We start from the raw sequence: 24,226 nt of genomic DNA, 5'->3' as shown, positions 1-24,226 counted from the left end.
GTTCAATTATACGTTGAATTTATTTAATTACTGAAACAGTAACATTAATGGTCATAGCAAGAGTGCCGACACTGAAGACTTTCCTTCAGCCGATTATTGGCTCAAATAGAATCTGAGAGATGCTGTCTGGGCTGCCGTGTGACCATCTAGAGGCTAACCATAAGACACACACCCAGGTCAGATCACCCTGCAGTGGGCCTGCCTCGACTGAGGGTGTCTTGTGATAAAAGGCCGAAACACCCAGTGACGTTGAGGTACACAACTGAAGATGTGTCTGAATGGTAGCAACATCACCTAGTGGTCACCCCCAAGAACAACACCAGTCAATTGTAGTGCAAACCTTAAGGATTGTAACATCCAGTCCTACTAATCAGTCTGGTATTGATGAATGGCTGCACTTCACTGCACAGTTGATGAGTACAACCGGAGAGGCAGTGGGAATTCAGACATGCTTTTCTCATTTCATCACTGTCACGATGCATATTAAGGGGACTTACACTGAAACTAGGGAGAACAAGCTGGAGTCTCCCCGAGGAATTTCACTTCCCTCCCACGACCACCTGCGGGAACTGCTCATGTCTGGCTAAAGTTAAAAGGCTGCCTGACCTTCTGCACAGTAGAATAACATGGGTGGAGTAACATAATTCGGGAAGAGGAAAGGAAGAGGAAATTTTCAATGGTGACTGGAGTGAAAAGCCTGGAAATTATGGGAGGAGATCCTATTTGATTACACAAAGGCACACACATGCACAATATTTTTAATTAATTATTTAAAATAATTTAATAATTATTGCCATCTATTAATTTAGACGGAAATTAGAATCAAAATTCATTCTTATTTAAATGAAAGGACTGGTCTTAAAATACGACCTGTAGGGAACCCTTCAATTCTCTTCTGTCCTAGTTCTTTGCAAGTTGCAAAACTATCGCTTGGGTTCATTGATTCACTTTATGTTTTGCTCATAATTTATCCTTTGCTTTTGAAGTAAAAGATTCACACTTGCACACAACTGATAAGAGCTGTACCCCCTCAGTGACTCAAACACTGCCAGACTATTTGACCACAGGAGGTACTGAAGCCAAGACCAAGTGTATTTATTCTGCACTAATGTACACATTATTGATTTTATGTCTTGTCACTGGGACACTTGACAATTTACTCAAGGTGAAAGGGCACTGTGAGCTTTGCAGTTTGTTTCGTTTTTGATTCTGTATAAACTTCCAAAAGGAGAATGTTGTACTTTTGTTACAAGTAGAAGTCCAGAAATTATATTTTATTAATCAGGAGAACACCCAAGTCAGTGAAAGGGACATGCATTCGATGTATAAATAAATCCAACTTCAAACGGCCCAGTTACATTTTTTAAAAGGCCCAGTTGCATCAAAACAAAAAATGTTAGGTGGCATTTACTTATCATCATTAATCTTGCATGCTTGGTTTAAGATTGGCTGTGAAATGCTCTGAGACTGCCTGAGGATAACAAAGGCACTACATATAAATGAGTCTGTTACTTTATTCTGCGGGATGCACCATTTACTTCCTCTTGGTGATATACGTGAGATGGTGAAAATTGAAAGGTAAAAAAAGGGTATTTTTATCTCAGAACATGCACATCCATTTAACACAGAGCCATTCCGACTTAAATTGTGGCCATATTACCACAGTTGGTCATTGGCTCATAGAAAGCTTTTATTTTGGTGACTTTTAGTGTTGAATACTTGATCATGCGGTTAGTTGGACAAAAGATACGTTTCTCTATGGTCCTGGTGGCCTTAATCTTCCAGTTGCAGTTATCCTTTGTATATAATAGGTCAGACAGCCCCACAGGGAAAATTTTCCATTAAGAGATTTTGTAATCTCAAATCAAGTGACTTACTCTACCCATGTCATCCATTCTCTGTGGCTCTCAGTCCAAAGAAGCTAATAGCATTAGGGCTCAAGGCAAGGAGACAATATAAAGGGTTATCTTTAACAAACGCCCATGATCTGAACAAAAAGCCTAAAATTCCCCACGAGCAAACAAGAAAATAACAAAAGCAACGATATTCACTTCTTTTCTTCATTCTATGATGGAAAATAAATGTGAAAAGGAAGTTTTCCTTCAAAACAGCTACAAAGTACAGCCTTAGCACACATACAAAGTAAACCACTATTTTAAAACTACATCAAAATTCAGCTGGCAGGGAGACAGCAGGACTGATATGTGAAAGATAATAGAATTTGAAAGATTTGAGTGAACTAAAAGAGAGTAATCTGTCATCCTTCTTCATTCGAGATCTTTCACATCTCTCATTCATAGCTCTCCTAAAACAATGGTGCATGAGAAGAGAGATGGACATCTCTGAGTGGAGCCTCAGGGATGGAAGCGCTGTTTTGTCAAATTCCAGACAAGTTCGAGAAAGAGAGATTGGAGAATATGTGATATGTGCATCTTACGACTTCTTGAGACATGCCATTTCATCAATGTGCTTGAAGCTAACTAGGTACAGGCTGCTGCTTTTCATCATACTTGGTGACTGGCATTTCCAAGACTTTGCTTCAAATGGGGACAAATAGAACTGACAGCATACTCTTGGTACTTTTATGCTTTCCAGTGTAGGAGAGAACCTTTTATGCATCTGTGTACTTTATTGTAAGCCAGACAGAGAATGACAGAATGCCAGAAAGGAAGCACTATCTATGAAATAAATTCCAAATTCCAAAACCTTAAAATCTTGTTTCAATAGATGTTTTACAGGTATCCAAGTACTTCCAACGTTGAAACTCTGTTGGAGTGTAGGGTCAATGCTACAGTCGACTTTAAATAACAGTCGCAAGTAACAAATGTTCAATTGATTCTTTTTCCTTTGCTGATGTTGGTTGAGGGATGACATTGGCTATCTTCAATAGTACACTCATGCCTGTGAACACCGATGTTGGATCTTTTACTTTCATGCACAAAGCTGACCAAGACATGTCCTTCTTGAGATTGCATCTCTGGTATTGTAGAAGTTTTAGCTGTAACTGTGTGGTAAAGTTTCAGACTAAGCCTTGAAAGTGGGAACATCTCATTGAGAGGCCAAGTAATACTATGGAGCCAACACTGGCCCTACAATCTTCTATTCAAAATGGGAACATCAACAGAAAGTTGGAAAAGCTCAAATCTCACAGTCAGATCGGATAATAATTTACTCATTTATGCAAGGGCAGCATAATTAATTATAAATGCTATTTAAGTGAAGGTACATTTTATGAATTAGCTTAATTAGAACTGCTTGCCCTGCTTACTTATCATTAAATTAAACAACTGAAAGCATCACATCTCCCATAATAATATGAAGCAGCCTGGCTGAGGAATTGATTCCCTAGATTCAAGCACAAATGAGGAACTCCTAAAACAACAATAAGAAACTGACCCATGGGAGAAAGTTATAAGAGCTCATGTAAGCACAAAATAAATCAACGAGCACCTGCCTGAAAAATAACAATAAGGAGCAAGAGAAAGACTGTGGTTTCCATCAACTTTCCAGCAGCCATGCCGTTGTTCTGCTTTGTGTGAAGAAGCAGGTGGATATCAACTTAGGTCATAGAGTTATCCAGCATGCAAACATGTGCCCTTGGGCACAACTCATCCATGCTGATCAAGTTGCTTCAATGAGGTGGTCACACTTGAAGTGATACAGAGTCTTTTGGTCTTACAGTCTTACAGCCCCTTTGGCCCAAATTCTCCATGATGATCAAGATGCCCCATCTATGCTTGTCTTACCCACCTGCATTTGACCCAAACCCCTCAAAACCTTTCCTATCCATGCACCAGTCCAAATGTCTTTTAGATGTTGCTATTGCTTGCCTAAACTACTTCCTCAAGCGGCTCGTTCCAGGAAAAGTGGAGCCCACAATAATTCATTCATATTTCCTACGTAACGTCGATATCTTTCGTTTCCCTCACCCCTGACTCTCAGTCTGAAAAAGGGTCTCAACCCAAAACCTCACCTATTCCTTTTCTTCATAGATGCTGCCAGACCCACTGAGTTACTCCAGCTTTTGGGGTCTATCTTCAGTTTAAATCAGCATCTGCAGTTCCTTCCTGCACTGTATTCTGGCACTCAGGCCAACCTCCACAAACAGAGGCATCAGGAATCATAGCTCCTTGTGAAGCGGAGATTATAATGAGGGCAGCACTTGGCGAATGGAGCAATTGGTTTCACTGCGAGCTGAGGTGCTCTATTCCTAATTGTCATTATGAGCTGAACCTGATGAAATACTTCACAATATCTCTTTACATCCATCATCAAATCAAAACACAGTGAAGATGGTGTGGGGATATCTGTTAAGTTCACTTATGCAGCCTCCCACAACCAGGCAGTTCCTCATTTGAGTCTTCGAGAGTCCTTTAATGGTGCTTGATTCTGTGGAAAGAATTCCTCAGCCAGACTGCTACAAATTGGAATAAATATGATCCCCAAGGGGTTTATAAACAGCTAATCTCCGTGGGCAGAGAGGAAAAATGAAATGTACAAAGAAAAACCTGTGAGTTACATGCTTCCATTAGCCTCTTTCTCTATCGACTCACCAAATGACATATTTAAAATTTGGGGCACATACTTGCTAATTCTTTCAATCTTTAATAAAGTAACATGATCAAACAAGTTTATTCTCCAGCATCTATTGTCATAGAGACCTTAGTGTGATGAGAATAGCAAAGATAGAGAAAACAAATAGACTGTATTTTTTAATACCCTTTGCTTATAGTAAATGGACTGAGTTACCTGAAAATCCTCAGGGATACAAGAAGACAAAGTTAAGCAAATAACTAGTAATGGTGAGAAGCCACTGTGGGAGAGAAGCCACTGTGAACCCATCCAAATTCCCCAAATTAGCTGCAGAGTTTTAAAAAAAGTTCAAAACAAGAAAGAACAAGCAATAGTGCGAATAATTGTATACAGGACCCGAGGACAAAGATAAAGAAAGAAGGATAAATCCACTTACCCACTGAAGTACAAAGAAAGGAATACAGGAGCTGAGACAGAGGCATTACAAAGAGCACACAGAATGCCACAGACGTGATTGCAATAGATTGGAGAAAACTATTCTAGCAAAGTATTGTGAGATGCACATGCTTCTGAATTGGGAATTTGTAATGACTGGCCACCCAGGAACCGTAGAACTATATAATATTTTTTTTAAAGGCAGGTTTGAAAATGTACTTGGACACAAAGAATATGAAAAGAATGATCTACAGTGTAATGCTCAAACAAAGATGTAAACTCAGAGGGGTGCAGAAATGGGGGCAAATAATAATGAATGTACATCAACGAGCAAGGAAAAATCTCCACTTCCAAAGTCACAAGATTTCTGAATTTGGCATTAACTGCAATTAACAATTAAAAATATTACTTAAAGTGAACTGTTTGATTGCCACATGATACTAGATACACCAGCTGTCAACATTTTAACATTGTTAACATCCTACAGACTGGACTCTAGTGGAAGAACAAAGCAAGAATGAGAGTTTTACAGAGTTCTTTTCTAATGGTAAACCAATGATACAATACCTCAAATCTCTGAGAGCTGACTTTCTTTCCTTTTTTTGACCATACAATTTTCGGTCTCGGATCTCCGGAGGTTTGGCAGATAAATGACGCAACCCCTCCTGAGACTCCCGTCTGGTCAATGGGAGTTCTTGTAAACTTTGGTGGTGCTATAAAAAGAAAGGGAAGCAATAAATCAGATTCCTTAATAACTTCAGACTCAGTTGCCATGCAATGCTACATTTCATTAAACAAATTGAACTATAATATAACCAGTCTGCTAGAGGAAGAACTTTTTCAGTCAGAGAGTGGTGAAGGTGTGGAATTCTCTGCCTCAGAGGGCAGTGGAGGCCAGTTCGTTGGATGCTTTCAAGAGAGAGCTGGATAGAGCTCTTAAGGATAGCGGAGTGAGGGGGTATGGGGAGAAGGCAGGAACGGGGTACTGATTGAGAGTGATCAGCCATGATCGCATTGAATGGCGGTGCTGGCTCGAAGGGCTGAATGGCCTACTCCTGCACCTATTGTCTATTGTCTATTGTCTATTTGTAGGAACTTTTAAAAACTGCATTCTTTCAAGTTCATGTCCATGATAACAAAGGTATTTGCAGAAGATATCTCCAGTGTGAATTCCATGTAGCCCAACAATATTCAGATTATAAATACATTCAGATCATATATTAATGATGACTTAGCATAGTGTATTTTAAAAATCTTAGTCCAATGCTTTAAAAGTTCCTAAATCAGTTAGTTATTATAATTATTTATTGGACTTGTTGATATTAATTGAAGAGTCCCTTATTTCATGGCATTTGGATTTTGGATATTCACACCAGAGATCTTCAACTGTTCTAGTCTGTAGGTGGCTGCTTTCACTTCAAACGCCCAGGGAAGGTGGACCAAGATGCTAAACTATGGGTAAATCCAGACTAAAAAGAACTACTATGTATTAATACTTAAAGTGTTTCAATCTGAAGTGAATGATAGTCAAGAGTCAGGAATAAAGAGTCAAGAGTGTTTACTTGTCATATGTACCGACAATGGAACAATGGATTTATTACTCACAGGAGCCTTGCAGCCCCATAAACGCAATACACACAGCTAATATATTTCCAATATTCAAAATTAATAACTATATTACTAGCGTAAAAATAAAACTGCAAAGTGCAACCAAAGACTAAAATTGTTAAATTTTGCAGCCAACTACATCCTCAGCTAGAAGATTTTTTTTTGCATAGTTAATACTTTCCTCCAATGTAGACCATCATGAAAGAAAAATTGGAAAGCAATGTCTGATATGGTCCAATGTGGAACACAATACACAGTCTGCGCTGCATATCTGCTCACTAGACCATGAATCAGCAACATGATCACAAAATTACCAAATGTGCGAACTGGCACCATGCATAAGTGACTATGACTTCCGCTGCATACCACGAGATCAAACAGGGAAGATCACTTGCAATTTTCTGAACTGGGGTCAAATTGTACAACGATTTTAGAAATGCACAAAATGCTGGAGTAACTCAGCAGGTCAGGCGGCATCCCTGGAGAACATCGATAGGTGACATTTCGCCTTCTTTTAGGAAGGTCTCCCCATCTGCTCCCTGCAGAGGGACAATCCTAGTTAAGAGTGCCAATTTTTCTTCATCCATTAATTTGAATGCAAAGAAAGACAGTCATTAAGGTCCTGCAATGTTCTGACCTGCATTCCATTTGAGTGCAGCACCAGCTCTGAAAGATCTCAGCTCTGCAGCAGCACCCATTACTCAATCATATAAGTGAATAAATGGTCAAATGGGGTTAAAAAGAATGAGAAGTAATCTTATTGAAACATAGAGGATCCTCAGGGTGCGTAACAGGTTAGATGTTGAGATATTTCCACTAGTAAGAGAATTATAAATTATGGCATGTAGTTATAATATGAGGGAGTGGTTATTTAAAACTGAGGTGTGTAGGAACTTCTTCCTGGAGAGGATTGATAAATCTCTGAAGCTCCATACCCCTAGATCAGGGGTATTTTAAGAGTAAGTAGATAATTTTTTTGAAAGATTAGGGAATTGAGGACTTGGCCAGATGAGGAGGTGTAGACGGGATGGGGGTCAGTCACATTCATATTAAAAGATGGGGCAAGCGAAGAGAGCCAAGTCGCTCCTATTTTTTGATGTTCTTGAGATCAAGCATGTCCAATAGATCTTCCTGTGCACATGAAATGACCAAAGTACCAAAGAAAAGACAGAATTAATTTGAGGTCGCACAGAAGAAGTATGTGAAAATAAACAAGACAATGTCCCTAAAAACGGTTCAGTGAAATCTGACAGCTTACAGTTCAAAACAGTGGCGGAGGACGAGTGACTTTTTTCATAGCAGCTAAGAGTAGAGTGTTGATGTTTTAGGATTGAGACTATGTGGCCGTCTGTATGCAGACTGCTGATGGACTAAAAGTTGCTGCAACGTCTATCAAGCAATTTTATAATTTGTCTCAGATTTTAACATTCCAACTCCTGGCGTTGCCAAGGGCGATTCCACTTTTTAACCCAGTGGTGGAGAGTTTTTTATATCAACTTCAACTGAAGACTCAGTGACTCTGATCATTGTAATCCACACTGACCAAATGCGTTTATGTGTGATGCAAGGATGTTCAAATTAATTACACCGTTAATGTTGTATCCATGAGAAGTTGCAGCAATAAGTGGTATCAACTTTGTGCTTTTTAAAACAATGGATATTGAATTAGTAAGGACTAGCTGAGAACCTGCACATGGCATTCCTATTTTTGCTTAAAAATATAATACCAACAACCCACAAGTGACAGTGGTTTGATAAAGTTAGTCAGCTGTGTATTTATACCAAGAATGTGTTTGTCAATATGGAGGAATTCCCTCATTTGGTGCTAAAACCACAACAGCAGTGATAATGCTACCACAAACGTAATTGGTATGTAACAAAGGTAATGCCACTGTGGTTATGGGAGGGAGATTTCAAAATGCAGGTAGACTGGGAAAATCAGGTTGGTTCTGAACCCCAACCAAGAAGGAGTTTGTAGAGTGCCTCCGAGATGGATTCTAAGAGCAGCTTGCACTGGAGCCTACCAAAGACAAGGCAATTCTGGATTTAGTGTTGTCCAATGAACCAGATATAATAAGGGAACTCAAGGTAAAGGAACCGCTAAGAGGTAGTGACCATAATATAAGTTTTAATCTGCAATTTGAGAGGGAGAAGGTGAAATCAGAAATTCACTGGATGAATTTAAAAGAGAGTTAGATGGAGCTCTGGGGGCTGGCGGAATCAAGGATCACGGGGAGAAGGCAGGCACGGGTTACTGATTCTGAATGATCACAATGAATGGCGGTGCTGGCTGGAAGGGCCGAATGGCCTCCTCCTGCACCTATTTTCTATGTTTCTATTTTTCTAAAATTGCTCTTGTTTAATCTGCCATGCTAAAAGTGTTGCACTCTGATGTACATGTGCCAAAGCTATTAAAAAATATAAAATCAACAGGGTGAGGACATAGCAGTTCATGTATTATCAGTATGGGAAGAAAATAAAACTGATCACTGAACAAAGAAATGTATTTTAGTCTGGCAGTTAACGACTCTTATCAACTACAGAAACATCGTAGAAGGCATCCTATCTGAATGCATCACAGTTTAGCTTGGCAGCAGCTGTGCTCAAGACCACAAATAATCACAGAGAATTGTGGATGTAACCCAGTCCATCACACAACCAGTCTCTCCCCCTACACCACCCACTCACCCGCCCCATCGACACCACAATGCCTCGGGAAAGCACCCAAAATAATCAAGAACCATTTTCACCTTGGTAATCCCCTCTTCTTTCCTGTCCTGTCTGATAGAAAATATGCAAGCTTGAAAGCAGGTATAGGTGGATTCAGGAACAGCTTCTTCCTCACTGTTATCAGGCAATCTTAAGCTAGGGGTAGTCCCAATAGAAGATTCCTTTGAGTGCCATGCTGGGGCAGTTTTGGCTAACCAAACCACCAATAAGACTGACCCAAGAGCGCACTGCCAAGTTGTTTGCATGTTCTTCGTAGAAGTAGGTGGTTGGTTTACCCCAAACTGCCCCAATATGGCACTCAAAGGTATCTTCTATTGTTTTCTCGCCCTTCCCAGCCTTGTGTTGACTATCAATGGTGCCTGACCAACTGGTCAGGGCTGTCACTGGAGGTACAGCTGGTAAGGGCTGTCGCAGGAGATGCAAGTCGAATGTTGCATCACCAGAGCTTGTCCCTCCCCCAATACTTCAGCCACTCACCTTGCAGTCTAATTCACTCTTATGTGAGCTCTTTACTTTCTTCATTGTCTGCTTTATCTTTGATTAAAATAATTCCAAAAGTACTCCTACATCTTTGACCCAGCCCTGAACTTCAGAGGCTGGATTGCAGCTGTAAATAGCTCACGCTGAAATATTAGCATGCAAGTGTTGATGGACCGCTGGAAGCTATTTATAATGTTGACTGACAAATCAGGGAGCGACTGGAACAGTTCATTGCTCACCAACACCTGTCAATGTGGGGAGATGCAAATGCCCATGAACTATCCCATTGTGATCGGTTACAAAGCATCATGTAACAGGTCGTCACACTGATTTTCAATCTTTTCATTGATCAATAGCTGGTTGGGGAATTGTCGAACACATGGGTCCAGAAATTCAGTTGTAAGACACATTGCATGCCCTGAAATTGATGATTCAGATTAACTGTGCCATGAATCACGGAAGTATTTGGTTACATATCATAAGATTATAAGATCATAAATGATAGGAATAGAATTAGGCCATTTGGTCTATCAAGTCTCCTCCACCATTCAATCGTGGCTGATCTATCTCCCCCTCATAACCCCATTCTCCTGCCTTCTCCCCATAACCTCTGACACCCGTACTAATCAAGAATCTCTACCTTAAATATATCCACTGATACTGTGCCCTCCATAATGTTTGGGACAAAGACCCTCATTTATTTATTTGCCTCTGTACTCCACAATTTGAGATTTGTAATAGAAAAAAAATCACATGTGGTTAAAGTGCACATTGTCAGATTTTATTAAAGTGTATTTTTATACATTTTGGTTTCACCATGTAGAAATTACAGCGGTGTTTGTACATAGTCCCCCCATTTCAGGCATCATAATATTTGGCTTCACAGGTTTTTGTAATTGCTCAGGTGTGTTCAACTGCCTCCTTAATGCAGGTATAAGAGAGCTCTTAGCACCTAGTCTTCCCTCCTGTCTTTCCATCACCTTTAGAAACTTTTATTGCTGTTTATCAACATGAGAACCAAAGTTGTGCCAATGAAAGTCAAAGAAGCCATTATGAGACTGAGAAACAAGAATAAAACTGTTAGAGACATCAGCCAAACCTTAGGCTTACAAAAATCAACTGTTTGGAACATCATTAAGAAGAAAGAGAGCACTGATGAGATTGCTAATCGTAAAGGGACTGGCAGGCCAAGGAAGACCTCCACAGCTGATGACAGAAGAATTCTCTCTATATTACAGAAAAATCCCCAAACACCTGACCGACAGATCAGAAACACACTTCAGGAGTCTGGTGTGGATTTGTCAATGACCACTGTCGGCAGAAGACTTCATGAACAGAAATACAAAGGCTACACTGCAAGATGCAAACCATTGGTTAGCCGCAAACGTAGGATAGCCAGGTTACAGTTTGCCAAGAAAACTTAAAAGAGCAACCACAGTCCTGGAAAAAAGTCTTGTGGACAGGTGAGATGACGATTAACTTATATCAGAGTGATGACAAGAGCAAAGTATGGAGGAGAGAAGGAACTGCCCAAGATCGAAAGCATACCACCTCATCTGTGAAACACGGTGGTGGGGGTGTTATGCCCTGGGCATATATGGCTGCTGAAGGTACTGGCTCACTTATCTTCAATGATGATACAATTGCTGATGGTAGTAGCATAATGAATTCTGAAGTGTATAGACACATCCTATCTGCTCAAGTTCAAACAAATGCCTCAAAACACATTGGCCGGTGGTTCATTCTACAGCAAGACAATGATCCCAAACATACTGCTAAAGCAACAAAGGAGTTTATCAAACCTAAAACATGGTAAATTCCTGAGTGGCCAAATCAATCTCGCAATCTGAACCCAATTGAGACTGTCTTTTATATGCTGAAGGGAAAACTGAAGGGGACTAGCCCCCAAAACAAGTATAAGCTAAAGATGGCTGCAATACAGGCCTGGCAGAGCATCACCAGAGAAGACACCCAGCAACTGGTGATGTCCATGAATCACAGACTTCAAGCAGTCATTGCATGCAAAGGATGTTCAACAAAATACTAAACATGACTACTTTCATTTACATGACATTGCTGTGTCCCAAACATTATGGTGCCCTGAAATGGGGGGGACTTTGTATAAACACTGCTGTAATTTCTACATGATAAAACCAAACTGTATAAAAATGGCCTTAATTAAAATCTGACAATGTGCACTTTAACCACATGTGATTTTTTCTATTACAAATCTCAAATTGTGGAGTTCAGACGCAAATAAATAAATGATGGGTCTTTGGCCCAAAACTTATGGAGGGCACTGTATATATCTGGTTACATATTAGGTTCCTTGGACCACAACAGAAGGAATAAAACTTTAATTGCACTTATCTACCCTTTCTCTGTAACTGCAACGCGATAACGGTGCCTGCCATTTAAATGAAAGCTCCGGATCTTCATTGTAGACACATGGAACTGCAGATACTGGTTCACAAAATAAGGTACAAAGCAAACAGTGTGCACTTTATCCCTATATTCAAGACATGCACAACTCCTCAAGTGGGTGGATTGATCAACTATTCACAGTTCAATACTCAGGAAAGACAGCCTGATGTACCTCTGTATCAGTTTATCCAATACTGATCTTTTTAGACTGAATTTAAATGATTTCCTTCTGCCACAGCATTTTTAGTTTCCAGTCCCATCCCATAAATGGTTTCTACTTACTGACAATTCATCAACAACCCAGCGGAAGCAGTGCTTTAGATAAGAATCACCTTTATCAAGAAGCATTTCTTTTCGGTAATTTCAATTAAAGCGGAAAGCTGATCTTTCTGACGATCCACTCAACGAGATCCGATACACTGAGATAAACAGGTGGCACCGTTCTTCCGGAAGCACTGACACTCATTTAAAGAACTGGCTTCAAGTGCCTCAAGAGGTAGTGCTGATTATTAATCCCTTGAGGGCTGCTTAACATGGCTTCCAAATTCCACCCTGAACTGACCCTCTCTGGTCACAGAATCTGTAAATTGGCTTTGTGAACATTAGAACAAGAGTAAGCCAGTGAAACTGCGTTATTGTTTCCACATCAGTCTCTGCGAATGAAATTACTGGTGCCTTAGGGAGGTTATAGTGATGGAGAGCAAACGAAACAGCCCCTTTGGTCCACCTTATCTATGCAGCCATTGTATTTACTTATTCTACTCCTATTTACCCACATTTGATTTGTACTGTTCTCTATCTTGGTGGTTCAGGTGCTTGTCCAGGTGCTTAATTTAGTTTAGTTTAGAGATACAGCGCGGGAACAGGCCTTTCAGCCCACCGGGTCCGCGCCGACCAGCGATCCCCACACAAGGGCCAATTTTTACATTTACCAAGCCAATCTACCTACATACCTGTACGTCTTTGGAATGTGGGAGGAAACCAAAGATCTCGGAGAAAACTCATGCAGGTCATGGGGAGAACAAATAAACTCCATACAGCCAGCATCTGGGTCAAACCTGGGTCTCTGACGTTGCAAGTGCTGTAAGGCAGCAACTCTACCAATGTGCCACCATTCATCTTAAATGTTGTGAGAGCATCTGCTTCCACTAATTCTTCCAGTTCTGGAATTTTGGCACGTTCGGGGCAGGCATTGTGGGCCGAAGGGCCTGTTCCTGTGCTGTACTGTTCTATATTTTATTTCAGTGACACTCTCTGCTCCACCAAACGAGAGCAGAGAGCATCAATGAAATAGGACATAGGACATAGGACATAAAGTAAACATTGACTAAATGATTTACTCGTACATCAGCCAATGGCAGGTGGTTAACCAGCTCCTAGACATAGATGTAAAAAGCTCTGAAAAGATACAGAAATTCATCTGTGCTATTCGGGCACCCTCCCACAGTGCCACGCTGCATAGAACATATCGAACATAGAAAAGTACAGCACAAGAACAGGCCCTTCAACCCACATTGTCTGTGCCAAACATGTTAGCGAGAATATCACTTATCTACTGCACACAACCCATACCCCTCCATTCTTTGCATATTCATGGGCTTATCCAAAAGACTTTTAAATGCCACCAATGTATCTGCTCCAACCACCAACCCAGGCAGCGGTTCCAGACATTCACCACCCTCTCTGTAAAAAACTGGGTATTCTCAATTGGATATCTCCCGGTTGCTTCGACCCACATCTAAGAATTTAGCAACCAATTTCCTGTGAACTGCTGTTGGAATTGCGGTACTAGGCCACGATGTAACTAGTCTGGATATGTTCTACACATATTTGTAGAATATGTACCGTGCAATTGTAGGTTTAAGAACTTGGTGAACTTAAGAGGTAGAACAAGCACAATAGATAGAATGGCCTTCTCTGTCCTCTACATTGCATGAATTTATCCTTAGAAAACTGCCGGGATCCGCAGATGACGTGGAGTTTAAATCTTATACCTCTGGTTTGTGCTGTTGATTTCATTCATGGAACTAGGTCAAAGAATAAATATGATCTCATCAAATGGCAACATGGACTCTTTGAATTCAGACCAGAAATCCGTCTGCTTAGCACTGAAATAAAATGGCATTCCACAGATTATTGTGTAATTTTGCGCACAAATCTGTGTTTTAATGCCAGTCCTTCGCATTGTTCCTTAATGTGCGAGATATTCTCGTTCCTTTTTGTCTTCTCGTCATGGGATCATGCAGCACAGAAACAGCCCATTTGGCCCAACATGTCTACACTGACCATCGGCCACCCATTCATATTAATCCCAACTTCCAGCACTTGGCCCATAGTCTTCCATGACTACGGAGACATAAGGGTCTGCTGATGCCAGATGCTGAGCAAAAAAACACACTGCTGGAGGTTCTCAGTGGGTCAGGCAGCATCTGCTGAAATGGACAGATGACATTTTGAGTTAGGGCCTTTCTTCAGACTGATGGAAACAGACAGGGGATAATTAAAATTTAACTGAAGAGAGGAAATGAAGAGAGCAGGACAACAAAACAGACTTGGAGTCAGTGTGTGTGCATGCATGAGTGTATCTCTGTGCTGGTGCACATATGTATGTTCAAGCTTGTTTATATTGGGTTGGCAATTTATGTTCTGAGAAACATAGAACAGCTACTCTTCTCAGTACAGGTTGTCCACAGTTGATTGACAGGGTTCCGTTCCTATAAACTATGCGGCACGCTGGCAGTTCGCAAGTCGGAAATGCAACCAAACCGAGTTCCCACAGGGCCGAAGATGCCTGCAGCAGCCGGCAACTCCATCCTATCAGTCTCCCAAACGTGCCTTTGTATCTACGGGCTGTGCCTGTGTCTGTAAACTGGGGACGACCTGTAATCAATGGTGCAATGACAAAATCACAAAATGAAAATCGTTGCAAGTTGCAATGTGTCAGAACACAATTTTGTTGGGAAAGAGAAAAACACGACATCACTTTCCATTGCAAGAGGACACCATCCTTTCTTTCTGCAGGCAAAGGCTGTCTCTTGTTCAATTTTCATTCCTGGCCAAGTAGATCGTCCACTGTCCTGGATAATGGCCAGAGAAACATGGTACAGGAGATATGCAGCCACAAATGCAACCATACTCCAGTCTACACGTCTGTTGTCCGAAGCTGAACAAAACAGGTATTTGAAAATAGACCACTATTGAGCCGAATATAGATGCCATTTTATGTGAACCCACCAATCATTTCCGATGTAATATTAGACAGGAAGACAGCTCAACCTTTCAACTTAATTAACACATGGACATTTGTGTTAAATTGAGCCCACAGATCAGTTTCAAACATTTCCACTGAGAACAGCAAATTCATGATGCATGTCACTTTTAGAAGTGCATTTGATACATTTGTGTTAATGATCTGGCATGTTTGATCAAATCTAACTCAGGGAAAGAAGTGAGAAAGCAACGGTGGATTTACCTGTAAATTTCACGCGTTGAGGCAAAGTGACGGGGGTCGAACACAAGAGGGTACCAGAAGTTACATTACTTTGGGAATACAGAATAGATGCCAAAGCTACGATGGTGCATTTATTTAAGTATCTGATATGTGCACAGAACACCCTTTATTGCTCCATCCGTTCAAATACAAATGTGCAGAACATAATTCAGACTCTTCCTATTCAAGAAAACCATAAATGATAATAACATGGTATCATGCTAAATACACTGCAGTTTATCTTGGAGAATGTTTCCAGAATGACCGTCTTGCAATAAACCCACTGGTCAAAATGTCACTCATTTTAATAACATTTCCTCCATTTAGTGATAGTTGTCAGCACTCACATCTGATTGGTAAATGAGGTACAGAAAAAGATAAAGTAATCTAAGTGTGAAAATTCTGCACACATAGAAAAAGTTATCATTGGGAAAAAACAATGAATTCAGACTGACTGCAGAGAATGTTGACTTTGAAAAACTGACAAGAAAATAGTAAACTGAGAACGTGTTTGGGAAGAATTTGTACTCTGCCTTTCAGATGACATGAATCCCGAATTAAACATTGTTCTAGTTTAAGCATCAGAAATCATTGACAAATGGCACCATTAAAAGAAGAGCAGTCTTCCCTGTTCTTGTACATTTCTTCAAACTTGCTAAGATATATTGCAGTTTTGGATCATTCCTGGAAATGTTTGAAGAGTCAGAAACCATTTTTCTGATGACCCTTAAAGCTGGCAAATGATAAAAGCTGCGACCACATTAGTCCAAATTCAATGCAAGTCCTGGATGTGAGAGATCATCATTCCAGATGCCATTGGGTTCTCCCAACGAGGATGCACTTGGGCAGAGGCACACTGGTGCAGCTGGTAGAGCTGTTGCCTCAGCGCCAGAGACGTGGAGTAGTGTCTGTGTGGAGTATGCATGTTCTTCCTGTGACCGAGTGGGTTTCCTCTGGGAATTCCGCTTTCCTCCCACATCCCAAAAGACGTGCTTGTTTGTACATACTACATAGAAACGGGCCTTTCGGCCCACAATGCCTGTGATGCCAAATTATACCAATCTCATCTGCCTGTACATGATCCATATTCCTCTATTCCTTGCACTTCCACGTGCCTATTCAAAAGGCTCTTACATGCCACTATCGTATCTGCCTCCACCACCACACCTGACAATGTGGCAATGTATTCCAGGCCCCAACGACTCTCTGAGTAAAAGACTTGCAACGCACATCTCCATTAAACATTTCCCCTCTCACCGAGGTGCTGTGCCCTCTGGTGTTAGTCATTAAACCATTAGAAAAATGTTTCTGACTTTCTACCCTATCTATGCCTCTCATAATTTTATATACTTTTATCATGTCTCCTCTCGACGTCCGACGTTCCAGGGAAAATAATCCAGATCTATCCAACACCTCTCTGTAGTTTAAATCCTTCAATCCAGACAGCATTTTGGTAAACCTCCTCTGAACCCTCACTAACTGTAGGTTAATTGGCCTCTGTAAATTGCCCCTCATGTGTAGGGAGTTGATGAAAAAATGGGATAACATAGAACTAGTATGAACAGGTGATCGACTGTCGGTGTGGTTTGCTGAATTTCTAAACTGAACTGAACTTGGTAAAATTTTTCTATATGTGCAATAGACATGGTGGTTCAGGTTCACTATCCTGCTCATAGTTTGCAAGTGTAGATTCAGCAATGGTTGGTTCTGAAAGCTATATGAGTGTACTCAACATAAACAATCAGTGGTTTGTGGCGAGCAAACAAAAACAAAGCCTGTGCTTCTTAAAATGTATACATTTTTTGAGTATCTGGGCATGGCTAGCAAGACTGGCATTTATTTCCACTTTCTAAATGCCCTTGGGAAGGTGGTTGTGAGCCATCTTCTAAAAATGGTGTGGTCCATCTGGTGAAGGCTGGAGGGAATGGCAGTCAAGATGTGGGCCATTTGGAGAGGAATTTCTAGGTGAAGATACTCCATCCACCTGCTCTCCAGGACTATCTGCATGGGGGAGAATTTATGGATTTGTGAGGTACTGTTGGAAAAGGACAAAATGAGTAACTGCCCCACGCATTTTATACGTGGTACACACTGCACCCACGATCCTTCGGCAGTGGAAGATGTAAATATTAAGGCATTAGGGTTAACATTAAGGGAGCCAGTTAAGGATTCTGGCATTGGCAATGTGACAAGAACACTCTCAGAGGTGTGCATCAACTGCCCAGCACTCAAAGTACAATCTAACCCCATTGTTACTTTCAGACTTTCTTCCAAACTTTCTGAATTTGGAATAATGTTTCTACATTCTATTTATTTAAAACTCCAGATTATTAATTGATTTTAAATCCCACAACTGCTACGGTATGAAGTGGGACATGAACTTGCATCTTTAGATTGAGTCCCATGCCTTCGGTGATTTTAACCATTACACCATCATTCCATCCCCAATTATTTAATTGGAAAATGAGGCTTTCAAGACCTGGAGTGTTTATTTTTAGATTCACGGCTTTAATATGATCAGTGCAATCAAGTACAACACCCTGCGTAGACATAGTGGGCCAAAGGGCCTGTTTTGGTACTGAAAGACTCGATGACTCTGTAAAACTGGTGATGGTACATCCTGAACAAAGACATTCCTTTCAAATTGCTTTCTTCCAGAGCATCTGGATGAGCTCTGGTCTTGACTTTGAAGTGTTTGTATCTATGTATGGTATATCTGATCTGTTTAAATTGTCCCTAATGTCATGTGTATTAATATGCTGGTCGGTGCGGACTCAGTGGGCCGAAACCCCTTTTTCCGCGCTGCATCTCTGAACTAAACTAAAACTAAACACTGTTGTCTTCAGCAATCTAATATGGTCTTTGAAGTGCCAGAATATTGCAATAATTGGTTTCCTTTACGATGTATGAATATTGATATAAATGCCACCATTTACAATGTTGTGGTTCACAGTGTTCTTCTCCACATAATCCGTACAATGACATGCAGAGACGTCTTTATTGTGGAACAAGCTCAAAATAAAGTTTTGCTTTCGCTGCAAATTCCTGATTTGTGCAGCAGCTTCTTCTGAAGACAACTACATATGCACCCACAGCTATTTAAGGTTCCATCAGCTATTCCAGAAAATAAATAAACATCTAACATCTGCCAACATCTCAACGTTCTGATGGACTGTTTAAGAATGTTAAAAAATCCCACATGCTGAACACATCATTTAAGGAACCACGCTGGGAAAATAAATACTGGGTAAGGCTGGATTTTCACACACACGTACAAGGAGGCAAGTAACACAAAGCTGTGGGACTACTACGTTGAATAGCACTGGAGGATGCATGAGCTAAGGTACACAATTACTCAAGTTCAAGCTGCCCGTACTGTGAACACCCTCTCATAAGGTCACAGGTCATCCAATGTTAACTGTGCAGTTTAGTTTAGTTTTGTTTATTATTTTCACAGATACAATGAAAAGCTTTTAGTTTAGTTTAGCTTAATTTAGTAAAGTTTAAACATACAGCGCAGAAACAGGCACTCCGGCCCACCAAGTCCACGCTGACCACCGATCTCCGAACACTAGCTCTACCCTACGTAAGGACAGTTTACAATTTTTACCGAAGACAATATACCTCCAAACATGGACGTCTTTGGAGTGTGGGAGGAAACCAGAGCACCCGGGAAAGCCACGCTGTCACGGCCTTGACAGCACCCGTAGTTAGGATCAAACCCAAGTCTCTGGCCCTGTCAGGCAGCAATACCACAGCACTACCGTGCCGCCCAATGGTGTTTGTTTGTGTGCTCACCAGTCAAAATAAAGACAATACATGAATACAATCAAGAAAGCCATAATGCAAAGATAATTGCTACAACATTTTGTGCAACGATATAACGCTGAGATCCAATAAAATCCAATTAATAAAGTGCAAAGGTCTCCAATGAGGCAGATGGGAGGAAAATGCCTAATTGAGGAGAGGGAAATGATTCAAGATGGCGGCAGGAGATGCAGGAAAACAATGGTGCCAGCAAGCGGACCTTAGTTCTCAACCCTTCTGAGACGCTCTGGGTGTTGCAAGGTTGGCTGCGGGAAGTGTCCAGGGCACAGCAGTCATATAGAAACATAGAAAATAGGTGCAGGAGGAGGCCATTCGGCCCTTTGAGCCAGCACCAGCATTCATTGTGATCATAACCCGTGCCTGCCTTTTCCCCACGTCCCTTAATTCCACTAGTCCCTAGAGCTCTTTCTACCATGAGGTGAGAACCGCACCGGTGCGTTTATGGGCCAACGTGTCCAGATCGAGGCTTCGGTGGAGTGGGCCACTGACCCATAAACAGCAGCCTCGGGTTCAATTAGATCATGTCCCAGTCCAAGTGAACGAGTTCGCGAATCAGACACGAACTGCAGCGGCACACAGGAGTGGGGCAACGGTGGAGGACACCAACAATAATGCCAGGTGCTTAATGCCAGGACAACAGACCTTTGTGGCAAAGTTAAGAGACTACTTTAGAAACTACAAACCATTATCACACAAAATGGCACCGGAACCATGGCGAATCTTGTGTTCTGTCACAATGTAATCTACTATTCTTACGTATGATTGTGCCTATGTATAATAAGTATACATAAGTAATGTATAGTTTTTACTGAACTGTATGCAAAAAAGAAATTGTACTGTACCGAGGTACATGTACCATTGTACATTATATTGTCCATTGTACAGTAATAAAGTACATAAATAAAAGTACTGTTGGACCATTGATGGATACTAACAAAAATTGTTAAACTGTGTTTCAAAATAGAACAGTTGTGCTAGAATGAGCTGATAGGTCAAATGCACCCTTCATCACCACAAACTTAAATGCCAAAAAATTCATCATCTATAAATGCAGTCTGCAAGATTTATTGGTTCCAATGCTCGGTTCAATGAGAAGCAAATTCTGGAAGTGGAGCAGAATGGATATTTGTTTCTACAAAGTGTGTTTCATGCTGTTAACGTGAGCTGAATTTCTAAGCATTCATTTCTTATATTGTGCTGATATTTGATGCAACAAAGTGGTAAATGTTATAAGATAGCAGTCAGATTGATCTTCGTATTGGGAGACTGCAGTGTTGTCTAATACACCTTCAATGTGCAACTCCTGCCAGTTATATTCGTACATGCAAATATGGTAAATATAAATGCAGAAATTCAGCAAATGAAACCCTTGAGACCATTTTTATAGCTCAGCACAACAAAAGAAAAAATTAAGGAAAATATTATAACTTAACGATGCGCTGTGATACTGGAGTTTTGTACCTATCGGATCTGCATAAGAACAAGAAGAATGTAATATTCTAAGAATGTAACAAGAAGAATTTTCCAATTGGTGCAATGAGACCTGGGTTTGCTTGTACATCAGTCACTGAAAATAAGCATGCAGGTACAGCAGGCAGTGAACAAAGCTAATGGCATGTTGGACTTCATTGCGAGAGGATATGAGTTTAGGAGCAAGGAGGTCCTACTGCAGTTGTACAGGGCCCTGATGAGACTGCACCTGGAGTATTGTGTGCAATTTTGGTCTACTAATTTGAGGAAGGACATTATGGCTATTGAGGGAGTGCAGCGTTAGTTCACCAGGTTAATTCCAGGGATGGCGGGACTGACATATAATGAAAGAATGGGTCGACTGGGCTTGCATTCACTGGAATTTAAAAGGATGAGAGGGGATCTTATAGAAACATATAAAATTCTTAAAGGATTGGACAGGCTAGATGCAGGACCAATGTCCCCGATGTTGGGGGACTCAAGAACCAGTGGTCACAGTTTAAGAATAAGGGGTAGGCCATTTGTTGTTGTTTAAATTAATTAAATTATTGCATCGTATGGGAGGCGCATTCCCAATCTCGTTGTACCCCTGTACAATGACAATAAAGATATATTGTATTGTATTTAGGACTGAGATGAGGAAAAACTTTTTCACCCAGAGTTGTGAGTCTGTGGAATTCTCTGCCACAGAAGGCTGCGGAGGCCAATTCACTGGATGTTTTCAAGAGAGAGTTAGAATTAGCTCTTCTGGCTAAAGGAATGAAGGGGTATGGGGAAAAAGCAGGAACGGGGTACTGATTTTAGATGATCAGCCATGATCATATTGAATGGAGGTGCTGGCTCGAAGGGCCGAATGGTCCACTCCTGCACCTATTTTCTATGCTTCTATGTTTCTATGAATCACGATTTTCATTTTGTGAGCTGCTTCATCTAACCTCACTGGTCAATCAATTAAAGGGGTTTTAAAATGCTGATCAATTTAAATGCTTTTCCAGGCAAATAAAGCAAAATGTAAAGAAACACTTAAGGAGACATTTCCCAAGTGGCTTTACCCCAATTTAGATAAAGTCAAGTTTATTTCCATGGCAATGAAATAAAGGCCTAGAATCTAGAAAGGTGTTGATAGATCTCTCAAGATATATTGAACAATATAACTTCCTAATATAATATCTTTCCATTTAACTTAGAAATACAATAACAACCAGAAATCTAATACAATCCACTGGAATGCAGGGAGATCTTCCAAACCTTGTTCTATTTTTACAGAGATGTAATAAAAGCTACTTTTCGTGCAATGTTTTCTTTCTCTCCCTAGGTAATGTATACTTTTTTCTTTCAAGGATGTGTAGCGACCATAGAGAATGGTCCAGGTCGTCGAACCCTCGGATTGGCCAGCGAGGTCACGTGGGAGCGCGACCGTGGGGATTGGTCCAGGGAACGACATCGCTGATTGGCCAGCGATGTCAGGTGCGCGTTTGGCGCCCGATTTAGCCAGTTCGGCGAAGTCTTCAAGGAAGACAATAAGTTTATATTGGTTGTCCTGTAACTTGTTGTTTTGACTTTGTATTCGTGTATTGCGGCTGCAATAAACTTCGTCTACAACTTACAAGTTTCGGACTCGCCATATTGGTGACCCCGAACGTGATCTGGACGATCACCGACTGAGAGGAACCCGACGCCTCGTTGACGATGACCGAGCAGGGCACACCGGAGTCAAGCGCGGCAGGCGTTCATCTTCCGTTATTTTGGACGTACGCACCGCAAGCTTGGTTTATCCACGCCGAGGCCCAATTCCATATAAAGAAGGTGTCGGACGATTCCACGAAGTACTTCTACCTCGTCAGCGCTCTATCGCCGGACACAACCAAGCGCGTGATGCGGTTCATCGTAAATTCACCTGCGGAAGACAAGTATGAAACCATGAAGAAGGTATTACTGCGAACCTTCGGGTTAAATAAGCATGGTGGTGCGGCAAAACTTCTGCACCTACCGGAGCTTGGAGACAAACTGCCTTCCGTCCTCATGGCCGAAATGATGGTGCTAGCCGGTGAGCATACGGATTGCCCGATGTTTGAACAGGCATTCCGCGAGAAACTTCCCGAGGATGTCCGACTGCTGCTTACGGATTGTTCTTTTAAGGACCCCGAAGCATATGCAGCGAAAGCGGACGCGCTCATGGCGGCAAAAAACAAGGCAAGTGGTTCGATCAACAAAGTCTCGACATCGGTGACCACGCCACAGCGACAGCAAGATGGCGCCACGTCTCCCGCCAATTCTCCGAAAGCCCGCCAAAAAGATCCGCACAAGCGCGGCTGGTGCTATTATCACCTACGATGGGGTAACGAATCCCGCAACTGTCGTTTGCCTTGTACCTTCGCGGGAAATGCCTCGGCCGATCGTACATAGGGGCAGTTACGATTGGCCAGAACCGGCGCCTCTATGTCCATGATCGATTCACGGACACAGAATTTTTGGTCGACACGGGAGCCATCGTCAGCATAGTGCCGCCGACCGACCTCGAAACCAGATCGGGTAAGACAGGTCCCACCCTCATCGCGGTTAATGGCAGCCCAATTCGCACTTTCGGTACACGAAAGATGTCCCTTGTGTTAGGCCTCCGCACGTACGAATGGCCATTCATCATAGCCGACGTCAAACAAGCGATCCTGGGCGCAGATTTTCTCTGGGCTTTTTCACTGGTTCCTGATGTCCGCGGTAACGACCTCCGACCCTCTGCCGAAGATGAGCACGTCGCTCCGACAATCGCCTCCTCGCCCAGCCCTACTGTCCAGGCCGTCGTCGCGGCCCCCGACTCGTATGCTGCGATTCTGGCAGAGTTCCCAGAGCTGCTCGTCCAACGTTTCGACGCACCTTCGGCTAAGCACGGTGTGGTCCATCACATCCGCACCGAAGGCCCTCCCGTTTTCGCTCGGGCCAGGAGACTACCGCCAGACAAACTGGTGGTGGCAAGGGCGGAGTTCCGGAAGATGGAGGAAATGGGAATTGTCCGTCAGTCTGACAGCCCGTGGGCCTCGCCGTTACACATGGTCTCCAAGGCATCTGGGGGGTGGAGGCCATGTGGCGATTATCGGCGTCTCAATGCTATCACCACGGCTGATCGCTACCCCATACCGCACCTACAGGACTTTTCATCTGGCCTGGAAGGAGCGGTGGTGTTTTCCAAAATCGATTTGGTGCGAGGATACCATCAGATTCCGGTGCGACCGG

General features: G+C 41.9%; 1 protein-coding gene across 29 annotated transcripts in view; it reads right to left on the bottom strand.

Annotated features, from left to right (window-relative positions):
* The window catches only part of LOC144591791 (receptor-type tyrosine-protein phosphatase delta-like), a 1,768,335-nt gene that overhangs the window by 299,171 nt on the left and 1,444,938 nt on the right, over window positions 1–24,226 (bottom strand). For all 29 annotated transcript variants that reach the window (XM_078395814.1, XM_078395847.1, XM_078395838.1 and 26 more), the window contains one exon: window positions 5,536–5,681. In XM_078395814.1, coding sequence (XP_078251940.1) covers window positions 5,536–5,681 — 146 coding nt within the window. The remainder of the gene's footprint in view (window positions 1–5,535; window positions 5,682–24,226) is intronic.

Source organism: Rhinoraja longicauda, chromosome 3, assembly GCF_053455715.1.
Source record: "Rhinoraja longicauda isolate Sanriku21f chromosome 3, sRhiLon1.1, whole genome shotgun sequence".
Lineage (NCBI taxonomy): Eukaryota > Metazoa > Chordata > Chondrichthyes > Rajiformes > Arhynchobatidae > Rhinoraja > Rhinoraja longicauda.
The sequence above is the reverse complement of the archived record's forward strand: the minus strand, read 5'-3'. Positions and strand labels throughout refer to the sequence as shown.